The sequence below is a fragment of the Corvus kubaryi genome, unplaced genomic scaffold (genome assembly GCF_017639235.1).
Source record: "Corvus kubaryi isolate FWS band 111438036 unplaced genomic scaffold, C.kubaryi_AGA036_p1.0 37357, whole genome shotgun sequence".
NCBI lineage: Eukaryota > Metazoa > Chordata > Aves > Passeriformes > Corvidae > Corvus > Corvus kubaryi.
In genome coordinates this window covers 6935255-6960552 of record NW_024581117.1, presented here as the reverse complement: position 1 = coordinate 6960552, position 25298 = coordinate 6935255, and the positions used below count along the sequence as shown (strand labels likewise).

Genomic DNA, 25298 nt, shown 5'->3' with positions numbered 1-25298 from the left:
TCAGTTTCATCATTGATGATTGATGAATACCCATGAGACTAACATAGGGCCAGCGTTACAGGAAACACCAGGCAATCTAATGTGTTCAAGAGCTGTGCTTTATACAGCTACATATGAGAATCGTGAATCTTGTGCAAGATACTTGGAAATTATGGAACTCTGATGCCCAACTGTTTTCAGTCATACTTCATGGCTTGTTTTGTCAAAATTGATTTACTGCTACTACCTTTAAAAATAACTTCTGGAAACTGACTTGGGCAGAATGTCTCTCCCTAAAACAATCAGAGAAAATTGAATGAGCTAAAGTCTCTTCCCCTCAGTTACAACAATTTCATTGTACTACTGCTGTGTTTTCAATGAGCCAAGGTATCTGTGGAAGGAATGCTTTAGTATTCACTGATGTTAGCCTAGGATTTGGCAAATCTCAAGGCAAGTCCAAGCTGTGCTATCCCTTATGTGAAGCTGATCAAGTATCACAGCTCTCAAAGCAATTTGCCTGCAACAGACTTTCTGGGGAAACTGCACAACATGCAGGCATTTCTTGGCTTAGAGAAGGCAGGGATCCTCCTCCTCTACGAGGTAAGTATTTCACACAAAATATGAGAACATCTGCGTACTGTAAACCCACCTCTTTCAAGATGAATCACAGAATCACCGGAAACGGTCAGGTTGGATACAGCGGGTGATCTGCTCCAACTTCCAGCTTTATCAGGGACATACTAGAATACATGGCACAGGATTGCACCTGGGTGGTTCTTACGTGTCTCCAGCGAGGGAAACTCCACAACCTCTCAGGGCAACGTGTTCTAGTGCATGGTCACTTGCACAGTTCTTTCTCGTATTCAGGTGGAACATCCTGTGCATCAGTTTCTGATGAGGCCCGTTGCCTCTTGACATTTCATATGAAATACGAAGGATCTCCTAAAACTCACTGTAACTGTGGGTCGCTACTTTTAATTTCTCATGCATTCACGCAGACTGCTTTTAGAACAAACGTCCCAGCTCTGCTGCAGCACCCATGTGGGGAAAAGCACAGACAGAAAATTACAGTAGGACATGCGATCACCGTCTGGGAGTGTGTGTGTCTGCCCGCACGCCCACCCACCGGCGGCCTGAGTACGCTGTACCCGCCAGGGCTCGCTGCGTTCCCCGCGCAGGACCCGCGGGGGTGGGGACCCCACGGAGCGCCAGGGCCGCGGCCAGACAGGGACGCCCCGGCCCCGGCCCCGGCCTCCCCGCCCCTCACGCTGCCCTCCCCGCGGCCGCGCTGCCGCCCCGGCCTCCCCGCCCCTCACACCGCCCTCCCCGCGGCCTCGCTGCCAATGGGCAGCCGGGACAGGGGTGGGAGGTGCCGGGCCCCGGCGACCTCGGGTTTATAGCAGCGGGGCCGGTGGCGCGGCCGCAGCTGAAGCAGTGCGGTCTGCGGTGTTGTGATGGCGATGGAGGGCGGGCGGCAGGTTGCGAACTTCGGCGCCGGGCCGGCGAAGCTGCCGCGCTCCGTGAGTAGGGCCCGGGCTGGGGCACGGCGGGGCTGGGTGTCTTCGTCCCCTCGGCTCCCCGCGGGATTCCGGCTGCAAAGCGAGGGTTGGGGAAGCTCTAGTAAATAGTAATTACAGGACTTTACCTGCACAGCGCTGAAACGTCGTGTCTTCTTCCCTTCTCCAACGAACTGCCCTGATAAGCTTGGACTTTTGGAAAGGAACTCGAGTGTGGTTCATGGAATACTCTCTAGGTTTTTGGAATTTTTTTTCCTCTGCTGGATGATATGGCAGCAACAGCTATATCGTTAGTTTTGGGATGGGAAGTAGAACCTAACTGCGCAGGGATAGCTGTGTGGAGTGTGAGATTTGTCAGCTGATAGATAGCGTAGTAATTCCCTGAGATGCCTTTTTATAAGAAGTTATAGTGAATGCAGTGTACACTCAACCCTCTGGAAAGTTGCATCAGCAGCCATGGATTATCCAGTTACATATGGAGAGGGGTGGTTTCTGCCCACTGTACATACCCGACTTTCAGTTTAAAGGTTATCTACTGTGGAATTTTTTTTTTTTTTTTCGTTTTCTTAGTTTCCCTTATAGTATTTTTCGTTATTTTATGCATTACGTATTTTAAAAATTTCGTTAAATAAACTGATTTCTTATTTTTATTTGGGTTTCTTTCCCCTCCCATCTCTTTTCTTGAGGAAATGTCCTTTGTGGATAAGGTTGCAAAGAAATTTGTTGTTCTGTATTGAGCCCTAGATTCGAAAAGGGTCTCTCACAGGCACTGCCTCAGTACCCAGCTCTCTGACAGAGACTGCTAAGAACTGGATTTAAGATTTGAGGAGTGCAGGTGGGCACAGCTGAACTCTGTATTATTAATCTGTTTCCCCTCTTGAAAATGCAGTGCTCTTGTGTGGACTGCTGTATTATCTCGATGGTTTGTTCCTTTTGATTGTGGGCTGATGCTGCCTATAATGCACTCAGACTCAGTGAAGAAAGAAGATGGAGTAATTCATAGATTATAATGGGTGTCGTAGATGTCTACTGTCGGGCATGTGCAGATTTTCAGATGAAGAATATTACTAACAAAATTGGATTTTATCAAACAGTTTAGCAAGCACTACTCTAATAGTCTGTGTGTTCTCCCTTGCTTTTTTCCCCTTCCTTCTCTGGCATGGGATACGTTTCCTTGTAAAATGGGGTTAGAACTTCACAATCTTTTAGTTGACCTTTTGGTACCCAGCTGTTACAGTTGACAGGCCATGCAGACACCCTGTCAGCAAGGTAGATTTCTTATTCCTGAAATTGCCCAGTGTGCAGTTTCTTGTCAGGTCCTACGGTGCATGCATGCAGCATTTGTTTTAGTGGCTGTTCTACTGGGGCTTCCCCTTCTCCTGCTTTCTTTAGGAGCAGCCAAGAGTGTTCTGGCTCTCAGACAAGAATTTAGCAAAATCAGAAGCTGCTGATCCAGTAGTTCGAATCTCATTCTACTTTGTTGATACTCAAGGGCTATGGGAGAAGGTAGAAAAAAAACGATGGCTGAAGCACTACTTGGCTAGGACTTTTATTTTTGGTTGCCTCAAAATTTTGCTTAATTTCTTTCTTAACTCTCAGTAAGATAAAGGCTTATCTTCAAAAACTATGGGACTTCTTTCTGTGAAACCCATCATTGTCATGTTGGCTCAGTTTAAGGTATCCAATTCCCCAAACTGATCTTTCTCTTATGTTTTGTTCAATACTTTGATTGTCCTATTTGCACAAGTCAAGAGAAAGGACACAGGGTGGAGTGGTGGGAGTGGGTATTTGGGATGCTTGCTTAGAAAGAATACGTACACAAACGTTAGATGTTCTGTAAAGGTTAAGAGTTCATTCAACTCTTAGAAATTGTTGAGAAATTTGGAAATGTAACATTTGAAATAATAACTTAAACATGGTGTCCACAACAAGCATATGATTTAAGTTTGCTGTCTTATGAAAAGCCTTAAGCTTCTAGGTACAACAAAATTGTATTGGTGACTATGCTTTTGTTAATCTTACTTGACAAGTGTCAGGTTATTGCAATATGGAATAGCTGGTATAGGCATAATGCATCAGAGACTCCAGATAATGAAAAATTCCCTTAATTTATTTCTGGATTTTTTTTTTTTTTAGGTATTATTAGAAGCACAGAAAGAATTGGTGGACTACAAAGGACTTGGTATAAGTGTTCTTGGTAAGACTTAAAAAATTCCATTTTTTTCATGATTTCAGTGTTTAACTGGATTGTTTAATAAGACTTTCTGATCTTGGTATTTTGGCTCCATTTCTAACAGACCTGTGTGTCTGTATAGGTGTATATAGATACCATATAGATGTATAGCATCCTTCCCATTAGGGAGGCAGTGCTGTCCTGCCATGAGGCAGGAAGTGTCTTCTGTGCCATATGGGTAGCTGACTGGCTTTTCAGCCCCAGTTGCACAAAAGATTTATGCATCAAGATGGTTAGCATTTTATTAGTCCATGAAACTGATTAGTTGCTAAAAGTAGAACGTGCAGCTGTCTCTGCGCAATTCAGATTAATGTTTAAATTGTACACTTACACGTGGAAGACAGCCTTTGGATTTAAAAGGAATTACTGTGTGAGTGTCCTTAATGTTTAATTAGCTTTACTGGGTGAAGAAGCCTTGCTAAAGATAAGAGAACGAAACAAACTCCTGTACTTTATTATACACTTGTTACAGCATTAGCAGCAGAGAAGGTTCTTAGCGTGAGGAAAAATTAAACCTTTCTAGAGAGTATTTTTTTTACCCGCAAATGTGGTTGTTCCTGGCCATAGTAAGGTCATGTGGGTGCCAACTGTCAATGAACAGAATTTGCCTGTGTTTGGACAAGACTGCAGGTATAAGTCTTCTGTGGGTATTTAGGAGTATTTATGTACTTAAAGAGGAGTAGGAACTGGGAATGACAAGCTTCAGGCATTTTGGGTCTGTAGTGTAAAAGGTTTAAAGCTTAACACTGTTTTAAAATCAAATTCATTTATTACCATCGTGTTTCATGTTATTTTTTCTCTCTATTCCACCAAAGAAATGAGCCATCGTTCCTCAGATTTCACAAAAATTTTAAATACAACTGAAAATCTCATGCGTGAATTGCTGTAAGTGAATTACTTTCTGCTTATTTTTATGTTATGCTTGTGCTAGTTGCATCAATAGTGTCTAATGTGGAGATCTTTCCTTGAAAGCTCCTTTTTGGTGGTGTTTTTCATGCATGTGTACTGTGTATGACAGAGTAATAACCTTGGGGAAGATACTGATCTTCTGTTTGATGCTTATATTTTTGAATGTGACGAAGGATTCTTATTAGGTTAAGATGTTTTTTATATGTCTAGCTGAGTTTTTTTTTAAAATTTTGATTTTTGTCACCTTCATAGAATTCATGAACGTGACATGAACTAAAAGAAATAAGTGCAAACAATAAAAATCAATTGTCTAGTGGTATAAATGTGATATAGTGGTATACATTGCTCATAAGTCCTATTTTATTAACAAAAGCTCTGTGGATCATTGTTACAATCACTGATCAAGAACCCTTTTCCTATTTGTAGAATGACACATTTTTTAAAATTTGAAATAAATATATGTGGATTAGAATTACTCATAGTAGTTAATAATATTGGTTATTTAACATAAGCAGTTGACTGTCAGTCACAGCCAGAGTCATTGAGAAAGGGATTTTAATGAATAATTTGAATGCATAATTTTTTGTGATTGTATGAGCAACATTTTACTGCACTTGCTCTGCACATATACTTTACTGTACTGTTGCACTTTCAAACTGAAGGATCTCACAGCCGAGTGCTACTGTAAGCGCTTTGGTGTGATGTTCTTAGCCTGACAGAAAAGTAATGAAGCTAGCAATTGGTAAAATTAAAAGTCAGCATTAATTGTGACGGATTATCTTTCAAGTTTGTGGGTACTCAAGGAGTGACTCAGGAGTGAGTTTGCTTAATGCAATGCCAGGGTTGGGGATGGAAAGCTTTTTTCAGCCAATTTTCATCACTAAAATTTATAGCATTTACTCTTACATATTTAAGTTATTTCTCAAGATCATTGCTGAGGTAAGTTAATGGGACTTGATCTAAGCTCTAAGCAGAGTCTTCTAAAATGACAGAGTTCTTCCTCAGTCACTGTTAAATGCATAATACCAAGTTGTATGCATCCTGTGTCACCTGGGAATAATATAAATGGTTATTTCTTTTATGCAGAAATATACCAGACAACTACAAAGTTATTTTCCTTCAAGGAGGTGGATCTGGTCAGTTCAGTGCAGTCCCGCTTAACCTTATTGGTTTAAAGGAGGGAAGACAGGCAGATTATGTGGTTACTGGAGGCTGGTCGGCAAAAGCAGCTAAAGAAGCAGAGAAGTATGCCAAAGTGAATATTGTTCATCCCAAACTAGGAACCTATACAAGTAAGTTGATGACTGCATCTGTCCATGTGGAATGCTTAGCTTCTTACTTGCTCTAAAAATTGATCCAGCATAGCTATTGGGCTGTTGAATGTTAACTAGAGTTGACTGTCCAGCACTCAAAAGATTGTCTGCCACATCTCTCCTTGTTCATCGCTGGGAGATTTGTTAAAGGGCTTAACAGTCTCCACCAGAAAAAAATTGTGAAATGGGGCCAAGCAGATCCCAGAAAATAAGTGGCAAGAAACAAGTGTCTAAGAAGGTAAATGGTCTGGGCTCTCTCAATTTCTTAATATTTAAGTGAGTTCTTAAGCTATTCACAGGGATATTGGGAGGTATTTCAATTCCGTATACACTCAGTAATGAGATTGCTCTAAAATTTAGAAGCAGGTGTGAGATTTTAACCTTGTCATTGACCCAGGATATGGGAGACCTGAATTCTGTTATCTGCTTTTAAGGTTTCCTAAATTCTTTCCCACCACTGTGTCGCTGAATATACATAAGTAATTCTTGGAACAGGAATACATGAGATTTAGTTTCTATTCCTGCTAGTTTTGCTCACTTTTCTTCCCTCTGGTCCAAATTACGACCCTTGAATAAAAAAGAGTGGCAACAAGAAAGACAAAGAATATCTCCATGTAAGGTAGTGTATTAACTGGTGACTAGGGCACTAACTTGGAAAATAAGTGTATATTGTCTGAGGCACAGGAAGGAATTGAACCTATGACTTTCTAGTCTGGGGGAGTGTAATTCACCATTTCGTAGCTGTAGATAAGAGGAGAGACAGTAAATAATGGTGGAGGCAATAGCACCATCTCCTGCCCTCCTCCCCACCCCCCCTCAAATCAGGTTCTGGAGGAGAAAAGAAAGAACAGCTACTTGTTCTATGCCAAACCTGTTCTGTGCTGTCAGGACATGCCTGCATATTGCCTGTTGACAGAGGCAATCTTAGTTTTGTAAATCAGTTGCAAAGATTAAAATGGGAGGAAGGTAGGTAACCTTGTGTTTGTTCAGCTTGGGCAAGACTTAAATGCTTCTGAGATTTCACAGAAGCAGAGCTTTAGAGAACTTTGCCAGTGAGAATTTGGATGTTTCTGTGGTTCCAAAGGCAGCATGAAGATTCTTGGACCCAGTGTCTGAATTCCTCTGAAATGCTGTTTTGAACCCCTAGGGCAGTAGTTTGTAGTCTGGAATTGCAAACTTGAAGAAAATCGTTTGAGGAATAAGGGGTGAAAACAAAAGGTTTTGCAACTTAATGATGGCTCACCAGAGAGTTTTGGGAATGCACTGGTGTATTGGTTTTGGAGATGCATTATCTTCCTGGTAACAACATGATTAATAGTCTATATGGCAAAATTGTTCTTGGTTTGCACTTAAGTTTCATGTTCAGGTAAAATTGCATACCAAGAAAATTACTTGTCTCCAGTGATCTCTGGGTTTCTATTTTGTCTCCCAGGCATTCCTGACCCGAGCACTTGGAATCTTAATCCAGATGCTTCTTACGTGTATTATTGTGCTAATGAAACTGTTCATGGTGTGGAATTTGACTTTGTACCTGATGTCAAAGGAGCAGTCTTGGTTTGTGATATGTCCTCAAACTTCCTGTCCAAACCTGTGGATGTTTCCAAGGTAAAGAACTGGACATAGTGACTGCACAAAGCATTTTCAAATTTCAATGCATGTAATTAAGCACTTTGAAATGTCTGGCTGAGACATTTCTAGCTGAGCACTGAAATTAAGGAAGTCATGTTTTGTTAGTTGACTATCTGATGATGGATAGAAGTGTTGAAATTTCCGGTTTGAGATTTCAGTGTCTTATTTGTTTTCCTTTTTCTCATAAAAACATACTTAACTATGTTGAAATTGTTCGTGTTAATAGCTACCCAAGATTATTTAGCTACTGTGTGATCTTCCCTAATGAAGAAAATACCTGCTAAAAAAGAAAAAAACAGCTAAAATAAATATCTTCTAAATCATATTTAGTTTATAGATAGTGTATGGCTACAGCAGGGTACTGTGAATCAGTTTTTTAATCCTGCCTCTTACATGAAAAATCTGTAACCTCTTTTAAGCTCCATAAAAGCTTCCTATGCCTCACGATTATGGTGTCTGTTTCATAGATGGTACAGAGGCAGAACATAGGCAATTACTATGTTTTTAAAGTATACTATGAGTAGAAGTGTTACTGACTAGTGAAATAGCACGTTTGACCTTTCTAACCTGTGTATAGCAAAAAGGAGTAGTTGTTGATGTTTTCAACTTGGCCTTTCCTATCTGCCTCTTTGAACAGGTGGATTTTATGATGATGGCTCTGAAATACCAGATGGGTTGAAAATACTGTGAAATGTGTAGGAATTTGTTTTTAGTAAATTTGCTTGAAGTAGTGTGAAATTGGAACAGTCTGCCTTGAGAATTATTTGCAGCCATTAAATAAACATTTAGCAAACTGTTGTAAAATTTGTTGTTATTATAATCCCCAGCTGAGTAGCCGTAAGTGCACTTTGAAATCAGAACTCCTCCTAACTCTTCTTTTGACCTACAACTTGGTAATTTTCAACACATTCTCTGTTCCATTCATCTGACTAGTATGCCTGGGGTATTACTCAGTTGTAAGACCTACAAGTGAATGCATGTGCCAAGTTATTTTCTTTTTCCTTTTAAAGTTTGGTGTGATTTTTGCTGGTGCTCAGAAGAATGTTGGCTGTGCTGGAGTTACTGTTGTAATAATACGTGAGGACTTGCTGGGATTTGCACTGAAGGAATGCCCTGTTGTACTGGATTACAAAACACAGGCAGCAAATAGCTCTTTGTATAACACTCCACCATGCTACAGGTAACTCACCCTGCTACGTGATATTCCTTATTCAGAAAGCTGTTGCACTGCCATCTGCTGCTCTTACCTAGAAAAGCTTCCAAACTTGTGTATTTGCCCTCAAGTCACTGATACATTGAAGTGTTTCACGTGATTCCTGTGAAAACACGGCAAGTGTCCAGCCGTGTGACTGAAGTAGGCTTTGCTTTGCCTAGTGCGACTCAGCCATAAAGGATGTAGTCTTTTGCAAAGTAAATATTATATGTCATAACTCCATTGTAGACGTTTCAGGATGCAGTTCTGGTTTACATGAGCACAGCTCTAGTCAATTCAGCGATGATGCGTCTCTCATTGCAAGGAGGTAATTTGGCACTTAGACTTGCTTCTTGATCGCTAAATACAGTTTGATTTAATTTCTTCCTGATGTTGCTCTCAGCATTTGAACCTCCACATCCCCACTGACTTTCTTTACTGGAAAATGGTCAGTATTGTTTTTATTAAAGTTTTAAATAATGTAGGATAGTACAAGAATATGCATTCTTTTAAACTTCTAAAATATTTCGTGTTCCTGCTACATCTATCACTACTGTCAGTTTTGAAATGAAACTGTAAAAGAATTTTTTTAAAGGCATTTTAGTAGTTACTTTGCTTTATTCTCTAGTACAGTTTTGCATAATTCTCTGACTGCCATCTCAGTGTTTGATTTGGCATCCAAAGATAAAATTGATCTAGCTTTATAATCATTGCTAGCAATCAAAATCATAAAATTGCCATTTGTACCTTATAATTTCATTATGCAAGAAGCAGATCCGACTACAGATTGCTTTTTTAAATTGCTGTCTCCTAGCTTCTGATAACCAGTGAAATGGTGCTTTGCTACTAGGATGTTTACATGTTGAGCTAGTAGTATCTACCCATTCTTAACCTGAAGAATTTTTATATCAGTGTCCTCTGAAATGATTATTAAAAAAAAGATCTTCAGTCCAGATATCACTTTTTCCCAGAAACTTTAAAATTACTTTGAAAATAAAGATTTCCTGCTCATTCAGATAATTTGATAATGCAGTTTTATACTGGTGTTTAGTTTCAGCTCTTATAGCTTGTTTGTATGTTCCGGAATTAAAAAGTCAGGTTGCTTAATGATCTCTGACAGATATTAAATGGTGTATAGGAATAAAGTTCTGTGATTCCTTTATATAAACCCTATAACTTAATTCCATCATTACTATCACTTCAAATTTTACTGAATTTAGTATCTCTGAATCTGCTGATTTGTCACTGCAGGGTGTACTATTGCAATGACATAGGAGCAGCTATCTTTATCAACAGAACTGTAAATCTTGAGAACATTTGTTTATACCAGATTTTACAGTGCAGAACTCGTTTCCCCAAGTTGTGTGCATACTGTACAGTATGTAGTGCTGCAATTATGTATTCTTACTGGCAGCCTGTCTGCCCTGTTGGCTGGGTACACCGGGTAGGAATTAACTATACAATGTTTCCAGATTTTGGTCTGCTCAGTGTAGCTTTGTAACACAGGCAGTATGTATGTCTTTATTTTCCAGAGCTTGATGAAACCTCTATTTCATGATTGATTATTTTCCTGACTGCCAATTCACACATACTGTTTTTGGACACTTTATAATTGAATATGCCAGGTTTTAAATCCAGCCATTCATGTTTTCCAAGTACAAAGCTATTTCCATTTGAAAAACTGAAGTTCTACTTAGTCTCAGTACTTGGACACAGTGTTGTTCCTCTGATTTGAAATGCAAAACAAATCAAATTCTGCAGCCTTATTTTAGCCACTGCAAAGAACTTCTGAAAAGAAAGTGCTGCTTTAACTGTAACTCAGTGTCTGTCAGTAGCCTGAACAGGGTAGTAGGAGGTTAAGGGAACTGAAAATAAAGTTGAACTAACAGTCTTTCTTCTTTCTCATCACTGTCCTGCCAGATTTCACTTCATGCTACAGACTCACATTGGAGTACACTCCAGAATCCAGAATGTAACAAACTGAAATATTGGCAGGATGCACATCTGTTTGGCTTGGCTCTAACTGCCTGTTCCAGTTTAAGGAACTGGCAAGGCTTCTTAGTTCTCTTTTTCTCTGCTCTCTTCCTTGCACATGTTAATGGTTTGCTGGCAAACAGGCAGGAAATATTAACTGAATTTGCAAAAGCTACTTCAGCAGGATGTTAAATTAAATTAAGGTGATGCTAATGGCTTTAACCTCATGGCACAATACCATTGACTCTTTGACCCTAATCTGTTCAGCTAAAATTAACAATGAATTTGCTATGAAAATCTCATTTCCAAGCTCTGAAATGCATTTTGCACTTATTATTTTGCACTTATACTATTCTGATTGACATAAAAGAAGGTTTCAGCTGTCTGGGTTTTTGTGAATGACTCTAAGGCTGACTTCTAAGAGTTCACTTGCTCAAGGAAGTGAGGGCAAGAGGTGAATACAGCCCTGTATATTTGCCAAGGGCATGGTCTACACTTCTCTTAAATCCTTGACACTGGAGTAGTTGTTAGTGTGCTGTCATAGCAGGATCGTGCTCTCAGAGCTGTAAGGTACTTCCTATAAATGGCAGCCTGTAACCTTGGTTATTCTGCAGCCTTTCTGAAGTGTTCAAAGATTTGGTACTGGCATCCCCTTAGAAATAAAAAGCAGAAAAATTTAAAACAGCCTCCTGCTAGATATGTACAAGGGAAACTTGTAGGGTAATGTTCTCTGAGCCCTCCCTTGGAATCAATAATGAAGGGATTCATAAGAACGAACTTGTTGGAAATAGTCCATTAAAACTTGGGAGCAGGTTTTCATGCAAATTGTTGTAGTCGTGGGAAATGCTGAACTTGAACAAGCTGAGTTTTGTAGCAAAAGCACAAAGGCAAAGGATTTTTTTATGTTGCACTTAGTAACTAGCATTGAAATTCTTGCTCCCAAGCCATGTGATGGCAGTAGGCTTCCAGATCTCTACTAAGAACTAAGTAACGAATAATTAAGTGTGATGCATCATTATTTGTTTCACCAAACTTCACTGTTCATGTGGGCAAAAGGTCTTTGTAGACAGAAATGGGATTAGAGTTCTTATTTTTAACATTTGTGAAAATATGGTTAAATTTTTGGCATATTAATGTACATGTATTTGAGATTTACTCTTGTATTTTTGCTAAGGCAGCTGCACAGGGTGAATGCTATTAATTTTTTTGCTAAATCTGGCTCCTTCTAGGCAGTTGTGTAGTCCTCCTAGGCAGGACCTGACAGGCAGTTGTGTAGGCAATCAATTGGCAGTCCATGCAGCATGTCTGGGGATGTCTTTGGGAGCCATGCAGCGCTGCAGGAAGCCTGCAGGATGTGTCCTTCTGTGGTACAAAGGATTAAGCAGGGTCCAACAGATATGTGTGGCATATGAATTTCAGGATGTTTCATCTGTGTGCAGAAAACATTGTCTGTTTAGAGTTAACTTGTAAAATAGTCTAGATTTTGATTTGTTAATCTTAAGGGCCCTTAAATCAAACATGGCATTTTGTTGCTGAAACATTTTGTGAACTATTAGACAAGACTTACTTTTTTCTTGTTTGAATAATTTCACTGAAAAATGTTCTTTCCTTTTGCAGTATTTATATCATGGGATTGGTGCTGGAATGGATAAAGAATAATGGTGGAGCTGCAGCTATGGATAAACTTAGTTTAATCAAATCACGGATGATTTATGATATTATAGACAAATCTAATGGATTTTATACGTAAGTTGTTATGCTTTTCCCCTTGGTTTCAATATTTGCTACATAACCAGACATTCATAACTTTCAAGAGTTTAATTACAGTGTATTGTTGAAGTCACCTTTTTTGAGGACTCCTATAGATCCTATTTGTGCAAACTATTCACTTGGTAACTGCCCACGGATAAGTTTCATTCCAGTGGGAAGTTACTTCAACTTACCTTGTATAGATCAGTAGTGAAGCCTACTAAAAACATATTCTAAACTTAATAAAACAGGAGCCTAGGAGAAGAGTATACAAAAAACCAGATACACAGATTCTGGTTTGTATGCTTACTGAATCTTTTGGGGAAATAGAGACCAAAACAGAGAAAATTGCCTGTAAGAAGTTGTAGAGACCACTTTGCGTTGTATTTTCCCTACCACCGTCCAGGAGTCAAAGACTCTGCTTTTTCCTCTGTCAAGCAGAGCATTTTTATTAGCTAATTATGCTAACTTCTGAAACACTTTCTGAAATAAAATAGGAAGATCAGATCTCAAAATGGAATACATTTTCTTTATGTACTTTATGCACAGTTTATTTTCTTTAGTTATTTTTGCTGGCTTTCCAAAGCAGATTCAACCCTCTTACTTTTACATAGAGTTGCTCTTACATTACATTTTTGAGCTCACAGGACCTATGTATATCAGTTAAAAGCTGATACTGTAATAATTGCCAAGCTCAGACTACTAATTGACCATGAAACTGCAATATATTTTCCTTCACCTTCAGTGTAAAAGCAACAGTGTGGGCACCTAATTTACTTCCAAGTCAAAGTTAGGATAGGGCAAATTAAATTTGGATTTTAAATTAAAGCTGTCTGCAGTCATAATTGGCAGGGATAAAGTTTCATCATAATATTTAATACATTCTCGTTATCCATGTAGTTAATGAGAACAGCTTTGCCTTTAGCATCACCATGATCAGGATTGTGATCCTACTCCAGAGAAATCCTGAGGGTTTTTCATAAACGTCAGAAAGCAAATGAAGCCTAGAAAAAAACCATTTTGTGACAAACAGAAATCTGTATCTGGCAAGTTGGTCTGTAAGGCAGTGAGTGGGAAATGCAATGCAAATGGGATGGTAAATAGTCAGCTGGGAAAGCAGAACAAGCTTCACTAACTGAGCTGTGTGCAGCTTCCTAAGCAATACGGTTAAGACTGTGAATTTTTTAATTGTATCTATAACTAAAAGGAAGACTTAATTTGAAGCTGCCTTCCCAGCTGTAATATGGCACTTAAATCTGTGGCATACATCCCTGAGTAAGCCATGTGACAAGCCATTCAGCAAATGGAGCCTTTCTTCCACAAAGTGCTCTGTGCCATTTGCAGTTTGTTTTCCAATGTCTGTGCACTAGCTGAATTACATCAGATTGCCTAGTAGCGACTGGATATTCCAAAAACTGTAGCATGGCTGCAGTAATTCAGATATGGGAGTGCTTAGAAGCATAGGCCTTTTGAACATTATTTTCCTGGTTGAAACTGAAGTAGAAGATTTGCATAGGCAGATGTTATCATGGATCTTTTTTTCATCATGGAGACATCTGGACAAAGGAACAAGAGAGGAACTGAAAAGAATGGTACCCATTCTTTTCCAAATAGCATAATAATAGCTATGAAATTCACATGCAGTTTATGAAAACTTATCGGTATTGAATGCCTGCGAGAATCTACATCACAGGAAAAAATAAATCATACGAATCTGAAGGCTTCATATCTCCTTTATAAGTAGAAATGCTAAAAAAAGATATTTAAATCTTCTCGTCTTCCTCCATCATTTCTCACCTTCACAAAATAGACGAAGAGATATTACATGTATTTTGAGTTTTCCACTTTGGATTAAATGGGATTTTAAGATATATTAAGGAGCTGTGATGGATCTCATATAATGTTGTGGCCATGTATGAAATGCAAGATTTGTTCTAGCGATACTTCTTCTCTACTTCATGATTCCAAGTAATACTAATTTAGAAGATGGACTGAAATCACTAACAGAAGTTTCTAATGTCCATGAAAATTTTCTTATGCTGTGTTCTTATACTTCCTTTAGTTCTGTTTAGCTGAGTGTAATTCTGGTAGCACTTTTGACTAGTTGAGAAGTGTCAGTCCTTGAAGATAAAGAGGAGAAACTGCTTTAGACTTAGTAAAAATTCCCTCTAATTACCTCACCTATCCTAAATAACATTGTTCTTTATTTATTTTTCCTTTTTTTTTGTTTTCTTTGATTTGGTCTGTATACAAGCCTCTTGTCCGTTTCTCTGGCATAATTTTGAGTATGTCAAGAAGGGTTAATAAGCCCTCCAGTTTACCACTTCCATTATTATACTTGGTTAAAAAAGAAAGATTGCTTTCTTTCACAGAAAGTAATGATTTCACAATTTTGATTATGAAGGGTTCACTTTGGTTCTAAACAGGTGTGATTATTCACTTTCTCAAACTGCACATAGCTGAAAATATAAATTTAGCGCAAAGTGGATTAAGCATTACATTTTCAACCTTTACAGATGTCCAGTGGAGAGAAAGAACCGAAGCAGAATGAATGTCCCTTTCCGCATTGGCAGTGTCAAGGGCGATGAAGCCCTGGAAAAGAAATTTCTTGAGAAGGCTGTGGAACTTAACATGATATCTCTGAAAGGACATCGGTAAGTATTACTCAAGTATTAGTAAAGTGAATCTCTGTCCTGTGCAGAATAAACTGTTACTACAGTGGTACAGCATCAGGCATTGTGCATTGACTTACCAGCCTTTCTCACACATAAGCTGTTCCTCATTCTGGTTTGGCAACACTTGAGAATAGCAGTCTAGAGATTGTAATCAGAGATTTCTGGTGTCTCTGCTAGGTGCAGTGGTGGGCTTCAGAGAGCTTAATCCTTAATTCTTCTTTCTTCTGGAAATCTGTCTCTGTGCAGCTGCCAAAGAAGATACCTTTTGAGGTCAGACTGTATCTGTGTACAAAGCCTCTCAGGTGGCTTGTCTACCTGGTTGCAAGAGTTCTTTCCCATGCTCAGTAGTGTTTGTGGGATTAGTTTTTTGATGGTATAGGGCTACAGCTTTGGAGCTATACATAACTAGTAAATACTAAGCTTCTCTAGATTGCAGGCCTGCCTTGAAGAATTAAATATTGCTTCTCATGCACAAAAATGTGAATTCTTTCCTTTTAGAGTAGGAATAGATTTAAATGTCTATGACTGCTAAAAGTGTCTTTTTTAGAATATACAAAACTTTCCTGGTTCTTTTCTTTTCTTTTCTCCTCTCCTCTTTTCAATTCAGGTCTGTGGGAGGAATCCGTGCCTCTTTATATAATGCGGTGACTGTAGAAGATGTTCAGAAGCTTGCAACATTCATGAGAAGCTTCATGCAGATGCATCAGTCATAAATGCCCATGGGTTAGAGCCATGCTGCACATCTGTGAAATAAACGCTAAAGAGTTTTAACATTACTGTGGTATTGCACAGCTGTAACACACAAGTTTTATTTTCTTTTAGTTCCTGTAGCAATTTTAGTTCACTAAATGGGATTGAGGCCCAGCCTTGCAATGATGTGGCAACTTTGGCTTTGCTGAAGGTGAGGATCCCCAGACTGATCGTGATTGGTTCCAAAATTTGAAAATGTGTAGTTAAAACATGAATAGCATTGTAAGATGCTATGGATCTGAGTCTGTTTCTTGCTTCCAGTCACAAGGGATTTCAGCAATGCCTTCTTTGTAAAATTCAGGAAGCAAAATTTGTGATAAGCTATCTGTAAAGCTTTACAAATACTCTGTGTCTGCATAATGAAGCTAAACTAACACGGTCTCTAAGGACATCTGGTTGGTTTATGGGGTATATTCCAACAGTATACCACCAGTAGTATTTAGGAGTTAACACCAGCGTTCCTAACTTGAGGATCCAGCCTTCAGACTACTGCTCCCATGCTAGAAGTACTATCATAACCATTGCAAGTAACTGTGGTTAAAGTCTGCAAGACTGGGCCTATCTTCCTATTAACATTTATTAGTTTAAAGCTAAGATTAATGAGTCTGATTAAATCAATTTCTAAGATGCTTTTTATTTCTCTATGCATTTTGTGTATTCAACTCCTGGATTATTAATGCTATATTCCTATTTTGGAGCATGCATGTTTGCTGCTGCAAAAAATTTGGATTTAATTTGTTAACCTTGTGCCAGACTGGATTGCTGTATTCCACTCAATGGGCCTGAGATTTTCTCTGCACTGACTTTGAGCCCAAAGTACAGCAGAATTCTTTGTCTGGTCTTGAGTGTTTTCCCTCTCTACTTGCTCCAGTATTTTTTGTACCTTTTCATTCTTTAAGTTCTGTAGCCTTTTATATGTGGAACTTTGTCCAACTGGAGTAAATAATAGTCTTGACTTCTCTGCCTTCTCCTGACACTACAGTGCACTTTTGGCGCCACTTTCTTACTGGGTCCTTCTAGTTTATTGCAGACTTGGATACTCTGGGCTAGAGAGGTCACTGTGGTTATGCAAAGATCTTCAGAAGATCTCCTGTTATTGAACCCTTGAGTTACCTTTTTTTCTTAGCTTGTGACTTTACTGTCAGTGCCCATATATTGACCCTAATCTCCTGTTTTACTTGTGTAGAAGCTATCTGCCACTATCAGAGTGTTTAGTGTTACTACAGCTGGTTTCAGACTAAACTCTTTGGCACACAATGGGGATTTTTTTATTTTTAATTTTTATGTAACGTCAGTACAGTGGTAACAATTTATTAATGATATTATAATGATAATCCCTTTGTTGATGGAACTTCACGGCAAGTCAGTGGAATATTCTAGGGTTGAGTTACATTCCTATCTGAAAAATCATCATTTTAAGACTACTGTTTTGAGATTTTTGTCAACTTAGTGTAACTCAAAGTAAGTAAATTATGTGAAAAAAATAAAATTTAATCATATCATGATGTGATGTACCAGTGTGTTTGAAACTTTTTGATTTTTTGTCACTTTCAGGATGAAAGTCAAGACCTAATGTGTGTTAGAATTTTAGATTCTGGTATACTCCTTTTCCCTAAAAAGCAAGCTTCCCTCATGTATGTTTTATTTCTTTCCAAGAAGAATCTTTCCTATAGGATCCATGGAAACAAAAGTATTATTATGAATGCTTGAAGAACCCTTTTTGCCCTGCCAATTATGAGTATCTAATTTGGATTCTATATGAAGTTTTTTAACTTTATAAAATTGTTCTTCTTAATTTTGCATACTTGCTTTCAACAGTAGTTCTGGCTTATCTCTTTCAAAAAACTAGTCAATCTTTCTATTTCATAGTAGCCTTTCATTTGTCTTAGCAAGCATGCTCTTGTGTGTTTTTACAAAAAAGCTTGCACTGATTTGTACTGCTGATTCATGAGCCCAGCAAGAAACCTCTTGCTGCTTCTGAATTGTGCCTGGCGTCTTGTCAATTTTTTTAACCCTGTAGAATTAAAATATAGAGTGAAGACTGCATTAAGCAGACAATGGTTGTCTGAATATCAAGTGAGGGGCATACAGGAATACTGGGAATACAGAAGCATGTGCTGAATGAATTATTTACTTGAGGTTTGTTTCATGACTCATCCATGCAGCAATTCTACCCTTCCAAGCTGTTTGTCTGTATTTGGGGTTTTGAGACCTCATGGACAGCAAAATCCTGATTCTCCACATCAGATTGGTAGGAGGAATTTCAGCAACAGGTTGCTGAGACTCCTGATCTGATCTTCTCATCGGCACTTACAAGCTGGGTCAGTAATTTCAGTGTTTGGAAGTAGGGCTCTTTTGGTGTGATATGAATACTCCTGAGACATTAAAAGGTGTTAAAAATAAAGAAAATTCTTGTCTCACCTGAGTTAGCCCATGTAGAGAGGTAATTGTAAGATGAGCTCTTTTCAATGAACAGTTCTTTCAATTCCTTTTCTAGGAATCAAATCATTTTCTAGGAATCCAAATCATCTCTATCTCCTAGCTCTTGTGTTTGATTTCACAAAAGCATGTTCTAGCATTCTCCTTTGTAATTTAAAAGTCCCTGGCCAGTGTCTTTCCCAGACCTGGCCTGAAAAAAGAAAGCTGAATGCTCCCTCTGTTTCTGCTTTGTGCAGTGAGGGGTGCTTTAGCCCAGGTGCCAACTGTCCTTCAGGAAGGTACCATGTCCCAGAAATTCATGTCTGTTGTCCATGGTAGGAACTTCCTATGGTAGTTACCATCTGTAACCCAAGTAAGAATTAAGTAAGAATTGGAAGTTTGGGTTGCCACGTCCTTACTTAACTAGTAGTTCTAGTGGAGAGAAATGATTCATACAGACAGCAGTGTGGGGAGTCCTGCTCTTGTGTCAGCTGATGCTCTATATTTTCATATGTTTTCCTGTTCAAATTAATCCCATTTTTTCCTTTTCAACTGGTAACTGGCTTAATATTTTTCAATGCACCCAGAGATATTTGGATGTAAAAAGTTTAAGCATATTCCTGACTTTCAAGTAAGTGCTTGGAATGAAGCAGAAATAAAAGACATCATATGCTGATGTATTAGTAGTTGCAAAGGGATCCTGAAAGTGTTACTAGGTCTGGCACTATACTGGTATATGTTTAATTTTCACTGTATTTCATTCTCTGGGTAGAAAATAAAATGAGGATGAATCTCTTTGTACTTAATAATGATATACCTAATTAAAAAGTGAAATGTTGCAAGGTTTTACATTAAATCAGTCACTTTAATTGGAAAGAAGATTCCCCATTCCAGTCAGCAATTGGACTCTTGGTAATTTAAAACCAGGATTCATGATAATCTGTGATAAATACAACTACAATACAAATACAATACTTTTAGGCTAAAGAAACTACTAAGTTATAATTACCGATGAATTACTGAATGGTTGGAGGAGAGTGATCAAAGACATGCAAAGATAGATTTATTTTTTGTAAGTAGCTGAAGAATAAATGTGTATATGCTGTAATAAAACCAAAAGCTGTACAGTTTCTGAAATCTGAGAAAATTGGAGTTCTATCTTGTACCTTTATGCTATGCATAAAAGGCAAAAAGTGTATATTTTTGTAAATGGATTAATTACAAAAGAGGTGTGAAGAAATCATGTCAGAAAGGTTGAAATTTGGTGAACTATTATAAGAGAAATTGCCATTAAACTAAGAATTTTTAATATAATGAACCAATCTAAGTATGATTCAGTGTTGTAGTTCCATGATGTAGTCTGAAGAGATTTGAGACACATATTGCTAAAACTAGGGATAGTAGTAACAAACTCTTTACTGTAAAACTTAGTAAATATTCTTCCATAGGGTAAGCAATAGTCTTTGGAATTGAAACAACTCTAAGGAAGTTTCAAACTCCCGTGCTGGGTTTTGTAGCTTGGCAAACCAGACCTAAAGAATTGGAAAAGCTGGAAAACTTAGTTCTGGACTAGTAGTGTCCTGTCAGTATAGAGTCCCATTGGCTCATGGCTTTTCTTTCTTTCCAAGGCAGCCCCAGTCATGCTGCTTTTGGACACATTTTTATTGTGAAGACATACCTCTGGCCTTAGTGTTGGACATGTTAATGCTTGTCTCAGTTGTGATTGTGCTTTGCCTGATGTCCCAGGACTGAGTTGTATGGTCAAGTCTGGTCTCTCTCTCAGTACTGAAATAGAAGGTTTTGCCTGTGGAGGTATTTCACTAAGCCACCTAAACTGTACCTCATCCTTTTTGGTACAGCATGGAAGCTTGTCTTCAGTTTCCTAAATCTATCTGGTGATGTGAAGTAGTTTGGGGTAAGACAAGACATTGCTCTGGTGCTGTGAGGGGTCCTCAGATGTGGCAAGAGAAAGGGTGATAGACACTGATAGCAGAGCTATGTGCTTTGCAACTTCTGGATGAAGGACTGGACCAAGTTAGTGGTGAGTTACGGGCAGGGTAAATCTGGGTGACAGCTGGTGAATAGGAGGATATATTGCAAGGTTTAGAGTTATTTTTTATTAGTGTTATGTGTAAATTTAAAAGAGAGGAATACAAACAGAAAAAAAAGCATTAAGAGTATAATACAACATTAAGTTATTTTGTGACCTATCAGTGTACCAGTTAGAACCACTTTGAAGAGGTGGCCCTCTGCCTTTCTTCCCTACCCTCATCACCAAGGAGGAGTACTGCTTATTTTGTGGCTCCATGACTACTAATATCACCATAAGGGCTGTAGCAAAAACCTGGTGAGAACAGGAATCAAAAGAACACACTTTTGCGTGTCAGTTAAATGTGAGGATTGAGCTACGCTCTCGCTTTCCCTGCACAACCACACAGTGTACCCCCAACGTATGATTTACTTGATCCATATTGTAGCGATAGCTGCAGATGAACAAAATTCTGTATTCAATTACTTCTCTACATCTCTGTTATAGTCGGAGGAGCAGTCCCATTGTGTTTCAGATGCCCACTAGCAGTGGTTTTAATTACAGCATTACTTTGAAAGCAAAGTGCTTGTTTGACAGCACTAATCAGAATCTTTAACTGGCAGTAGAGTGTACATTTCAGTAAGTGAAACATAATCCACTGTATTACCACCAAACCTTTTTCATGCAAAATTCACACATTTGTATGTGTAAAGTAAGGCAGAATATTACTTCTGTCCCTACTACATTTGACACAGAGAAGACAACCACCTCCGGAATTGTGATGGTAGCTCTCTGCCAAGTTTTGATTGGTTTTACATCTCACTGCTGCTTGGTAGATGCTCTGAACTACACCTGAATGGAAAAAAAACAACCCCAAAATTTTGCCCTTGTGACTAAGAAGGCCAGTGGTGTCCTGGGGTGCACAAGGAAGAGCACTGCCAGCAGGTCAAGGGAGATGATCCTCCTCCTCTGCTCAACTCTGGTGAGGGCACAGCTGGAGTGCTGTGTCCAGTTTTGAGCTTCTCAGCTCAACAAAGACATGGAGGTGCCAGAGCAAGTTCAGTGGATGGCAACAAAGATGATGAGGGGGCTGGAGCATCTCTCTTATGAGGAAAGGCAGAGGGAGCTGGGCCTGTTCAGCCTGGAAAAGAGATGACTGAGAGGGGACCTCATCAGTGTCAGTAAGTACCTGAAGGGAGGGCGTCAAGAGGGTGGATCTGGGCTTTGCTTGGTGGTGCTAAGCAATAGGATAAGAGGCAACGGATACAAATGGATCCACAGGAATTTCCATTTGATATAAAGAAGAACTTTACTGTGAACTGAGTACTTGACTGAACCTGGAACGGATTGTGCAGAAAGGCTGTGGGGTCTCCTTCACTGGGAGAATTCAAGAATTGTCAGGGCACAGTTCTGTGCCTTGTGCTCTAGGATGACCCTGCTTGAGCAGGAAGGTTGGACCAGATGACCTACCATGGTGCCTTCCAACTGTATCCATTCTGTGATACATGTGTAAGGGAATGCATTCAAAAAATTGACCACAGATCCTTCAAATGTTAAAAGAAACCATGTGTAGATGAATATTACATACCCTTGTTTTATGAAGTTTTAGTTTCTGTTCTGATCATGTTGATTCCCATGATTTTATATATACCCTTAAATGTGACTTATTTATCCAACATTGAAATAGTTCCACGGTTATTCCACTGATATTGCTTTGGGGAGACCTTACTGTGGTCTTTCAGTATACAAAGGGAGCTTATAAGAAACAACAGAGCAAGACTTTTTGCAAGGATCTGTACTTAGAGGACAAGGGGATAACTATTATAAACTTCAAACTGAAAACATTAGGTTTAGATAGGTTATAAGGGAGATTTTTTTTTATGGTGAAGGTGTTGAGGCACTAGAAGAGGTTGCCCAGAGAAGCTGTGGATGTCGAATCCCTGGAAGTATTCAAGGCCAGTTTGGATGGAGCTCTGAGCAACCTGTTCTTGTGGGAGGAGCCCCTACCCACAGCAGGGGAGTTGGGATAGATTATCTTTGAAGGCGCCTTCCAACACAAACCACTCTGTGATGAAGCAGAGTTTTTTTGGAGAAAAACAGTGTCTTAGTTCAAGATTTGTACCACTGTCAGTTTGACACCTTGCAAAATGATAGATGTTTGTGTGACAATTGATGCTCAGAATGGGATAAATGAATAATAGGGGCAGTTCACAGCACAGAATCACCACGGCTCTGCAATACTGAAATAACACGTTTAAATATTGAGCCAAATTGCTGCTGAGCATTGCTAAATCCTTACTGAAAGAAAATGAACAGCAGTGGAAGACTGTTGTGGCCAGTCTATTTGCTTCCAGTTCTCACTTTCATAAAAATTTTGTTTATTTAGACAATTCACCTAAGGTTCTCATTCCTGATTGTAGAAAATACAGAACTTCTATTAAGAGTGCTCATACAGAATGAAAGGCATTGAGGAATTTACTTAAAGGATCAGATGTCTGTGGATGTGATATGAAGCAGCACACACTTTGTGTGGCTCTCCCCATATCTGTGAAAATTTTGCGAAAAGGCATCTTTTAAAGAAGTTTAGTTCTTAGGAATAAGATTTAACCAGAAGTAGACAGGAAGTATATGTCTGTAGATTAATAAAACTGTATTCACAGAGGAAGATGCTAGAAAGACAGCATAAACAATCTGGAGTGTTGATACCCATTATCCTCTGTGTTAACCCCCAGAGAATGTGAAAGGCTCTGTTTAATGTCTTTTACACGCAAAGAATAACCTTGTATTTCAGTCTGATCTCAGTCACATTAAACCAAACAAACAGGCTAACCATTTAGAAAATGCGAAAGGCTGGGAAGTTCTCTGTCTCAGGAGATACTGATGGGAAAGATCCACAAGGGTAGAAAGGGGTCAGTGATTTACAGTATCACACTTCTCCTTTCTCTCTGCTGAAGTGCTTGCAAACACTCTGTGTGCAAAAGACATTGGGATGGAGTCCTACTCAGTATAAAGCAAATAATCAGTGTTTAGGTGTGAGTCAATCTGGAAAATTCAACTCCAGGCAAGGTCATAAAGGTCAGAAAACGCATGTTTCAAGTCTTAACAAACTTACACTTTGCAGAGCAAATTGTAGTTCAGGTTGGAAAGAAATCTGTTTTGTGGACAATAGCTTAGCCCAATTCAGCTCTGTGTAGAGCAGAGGTCCAAGAATACAAAAGAGAGGCCATTCGTAAGTTGCTCGAGAGTGATGTGCCAGAAGAGCAGTATTTTACTTGAATCAGGGCATCACCAGAGATGGCCACAGCTCTGATGTGACTTGCAAGGCCTGAATCTCTTGGCGCAGTTAACCACTCTGTCTCACAAAAGGGGAAGATTCCAGTCTCCACAGGCAATTGGGGACAAGCTGGTGTACATCCCTGAGAAATCATGAGATCCTGGTACTGCAGCTTGGAACTGTGAAAGAGAAATTTATTTCATTTAAGGGTAGTGAATTGGTTGTTACATGTCTGACTGATAACGTTTGGAGTATCTTTAGCCCTGTGTCTTGGGGTTACTTTATGATGTGTATCCCCTATCGCTGCCCTATGCCCAGGAATTAATTTTGTGTCTTTCTATGCCTTTAAACTGAGCCTGAGACGGAGGAGGAAAAACTGAGCAAAACTTTTTCAAAGCACTTTGCAGCTTGTTCAAGGTCACACACAGATAGAAACTTTTTTTCAGCTGCGGCAGGGGAGTGAGGAAGCACCCAGCTTGCTGCTTTTCCAGTCAGTTTCTGGCCAGTTGTTCAGCTTCTTTTTCTCCAGAGAGAGACTGAGAGTTGAACTTTTTTCCTTCCCTGGAATTTCAGATTTTCTCTCTTTTCTGTGGACTGCTTCAATATCAGAACATATCGGGAGGACTTTCCACCGAGCACAGAGGGCCTGGCCCTGGGCCAAGCCCCAGCTCCGAGGAGACCAAAGGAGGACTCTAACACTTTCCCAGGTTTTTTCTCCACAGCGAGAGATTTTATTATTTAGCATTATTTAACCTTTTCACGTGTATTTGTTAAATAAATAGTTTTTATCTCTTTCACGTTCCTTCGAGGAAAATTTATTTTTTCCCGAACCTGGTGGGGGAAGGGTGGTGACCTACCTTCTCTCAGAGTATATATTTCTAAATTTGGCCAAACCGACACAGCCTGTTTTACAGATTATATATATCTAGCAGCCCATATCAAAATCCTGTAATCTAAGGGAGCCTATGGGTTGAAGTGTCCCAGACTGCTGAGTGTTGGGGTTCCTTTGAGTTTATTCTTAGAGGGATGCTTACCTTACGAATTTTTTTTTTAATCTGTAAGGGGTATTATGTAGTCTAAAAGTATGTCTCAATAAATCCAGTCCCTATATTAAATTTTTGCAATACTATTTAAAGCTCAGTTCTAGAAAGTGGTGGTTATTCTCTGAAAAGAATATAATTACTGCTAAAATGTTGGATAAAAGAGGATTTTATTACCCTAATTCCATTACTTATGCTCATTTAAATTATTTGGATTGCTTCTGTTTTACATTGCTATTAAAGAGAACTGATATCAGATTATTAGTTTTAGCACAAAGATGTGAAGCTACAGTGGAGAAGCCAGAGACCTCACTGGCAGTGGACCTTGGTATGTGCTACTCCAGGCATATTCTGAGTCATGGCACTTCTTGAATCTCTTTCCTCATTCACTGCTTCAGTCAGCCAGGTTAGCTAGCTGAAGGTGATGTGCTACTGATTACAGTATATTGCAGGATACTTTGCAGCTCATCACAGAGACAAAAACGTGATGATACGTGATAAAAAGGCTCCCAGAAACTCAACACTGCTGCTGGCACTGTTTGTTCTATTGAGTGGAATACATGAGGACTAATGAAGGGAGACACAATCAGAACTTGGCTGGCCACACACTCTGTTCC

General features: G+C 39.1%; 1 protein-coding gene across 2 annotated transcripts; it reads left to right on the top strand.

Annotated features, from left to right (window-relative positions):
- The first annotated feature begins 1385 nt into the window (after window positions 1-1385).
- PSAT1 (phosphoserine aminotransferase 1) lies at window positions 1386-17425 on the top strand. 2 transcript variants are annotated; one of them, XM_042033131.1, is made up of 9 exons: window positions 1386-1499; window positions 3633-3693; window positions 4545-4614; window positions 5725-5930; window positions 7384-7556; window positions 8591-8760; window positions 12364-12492; window positions 15012-15149; window positions 15778-17425. In XM_042033131.1, exons 1-9 carry the CDS (start codon window positions 1434-1436, stop codon window positions 15881-15883), a joined length of 1119 nt encoding a protein of 372 aa, XP_041889065.1. In that variant the 5' UTR covers window positions 1386-1433; the 3' UTR covers window positions 15884-17425. The 2 variants fall into 2 exon arrangements, with proteins under 2 accessions (XP_041889065.1, XP_041889066.1); XM_042033132.1 differs by lacking the exon at window positions 1386-1499 and adding an exon at window positions 3108-3173.
- Window positions 17426-25298: the final 7873 nt, after the last annotated feature.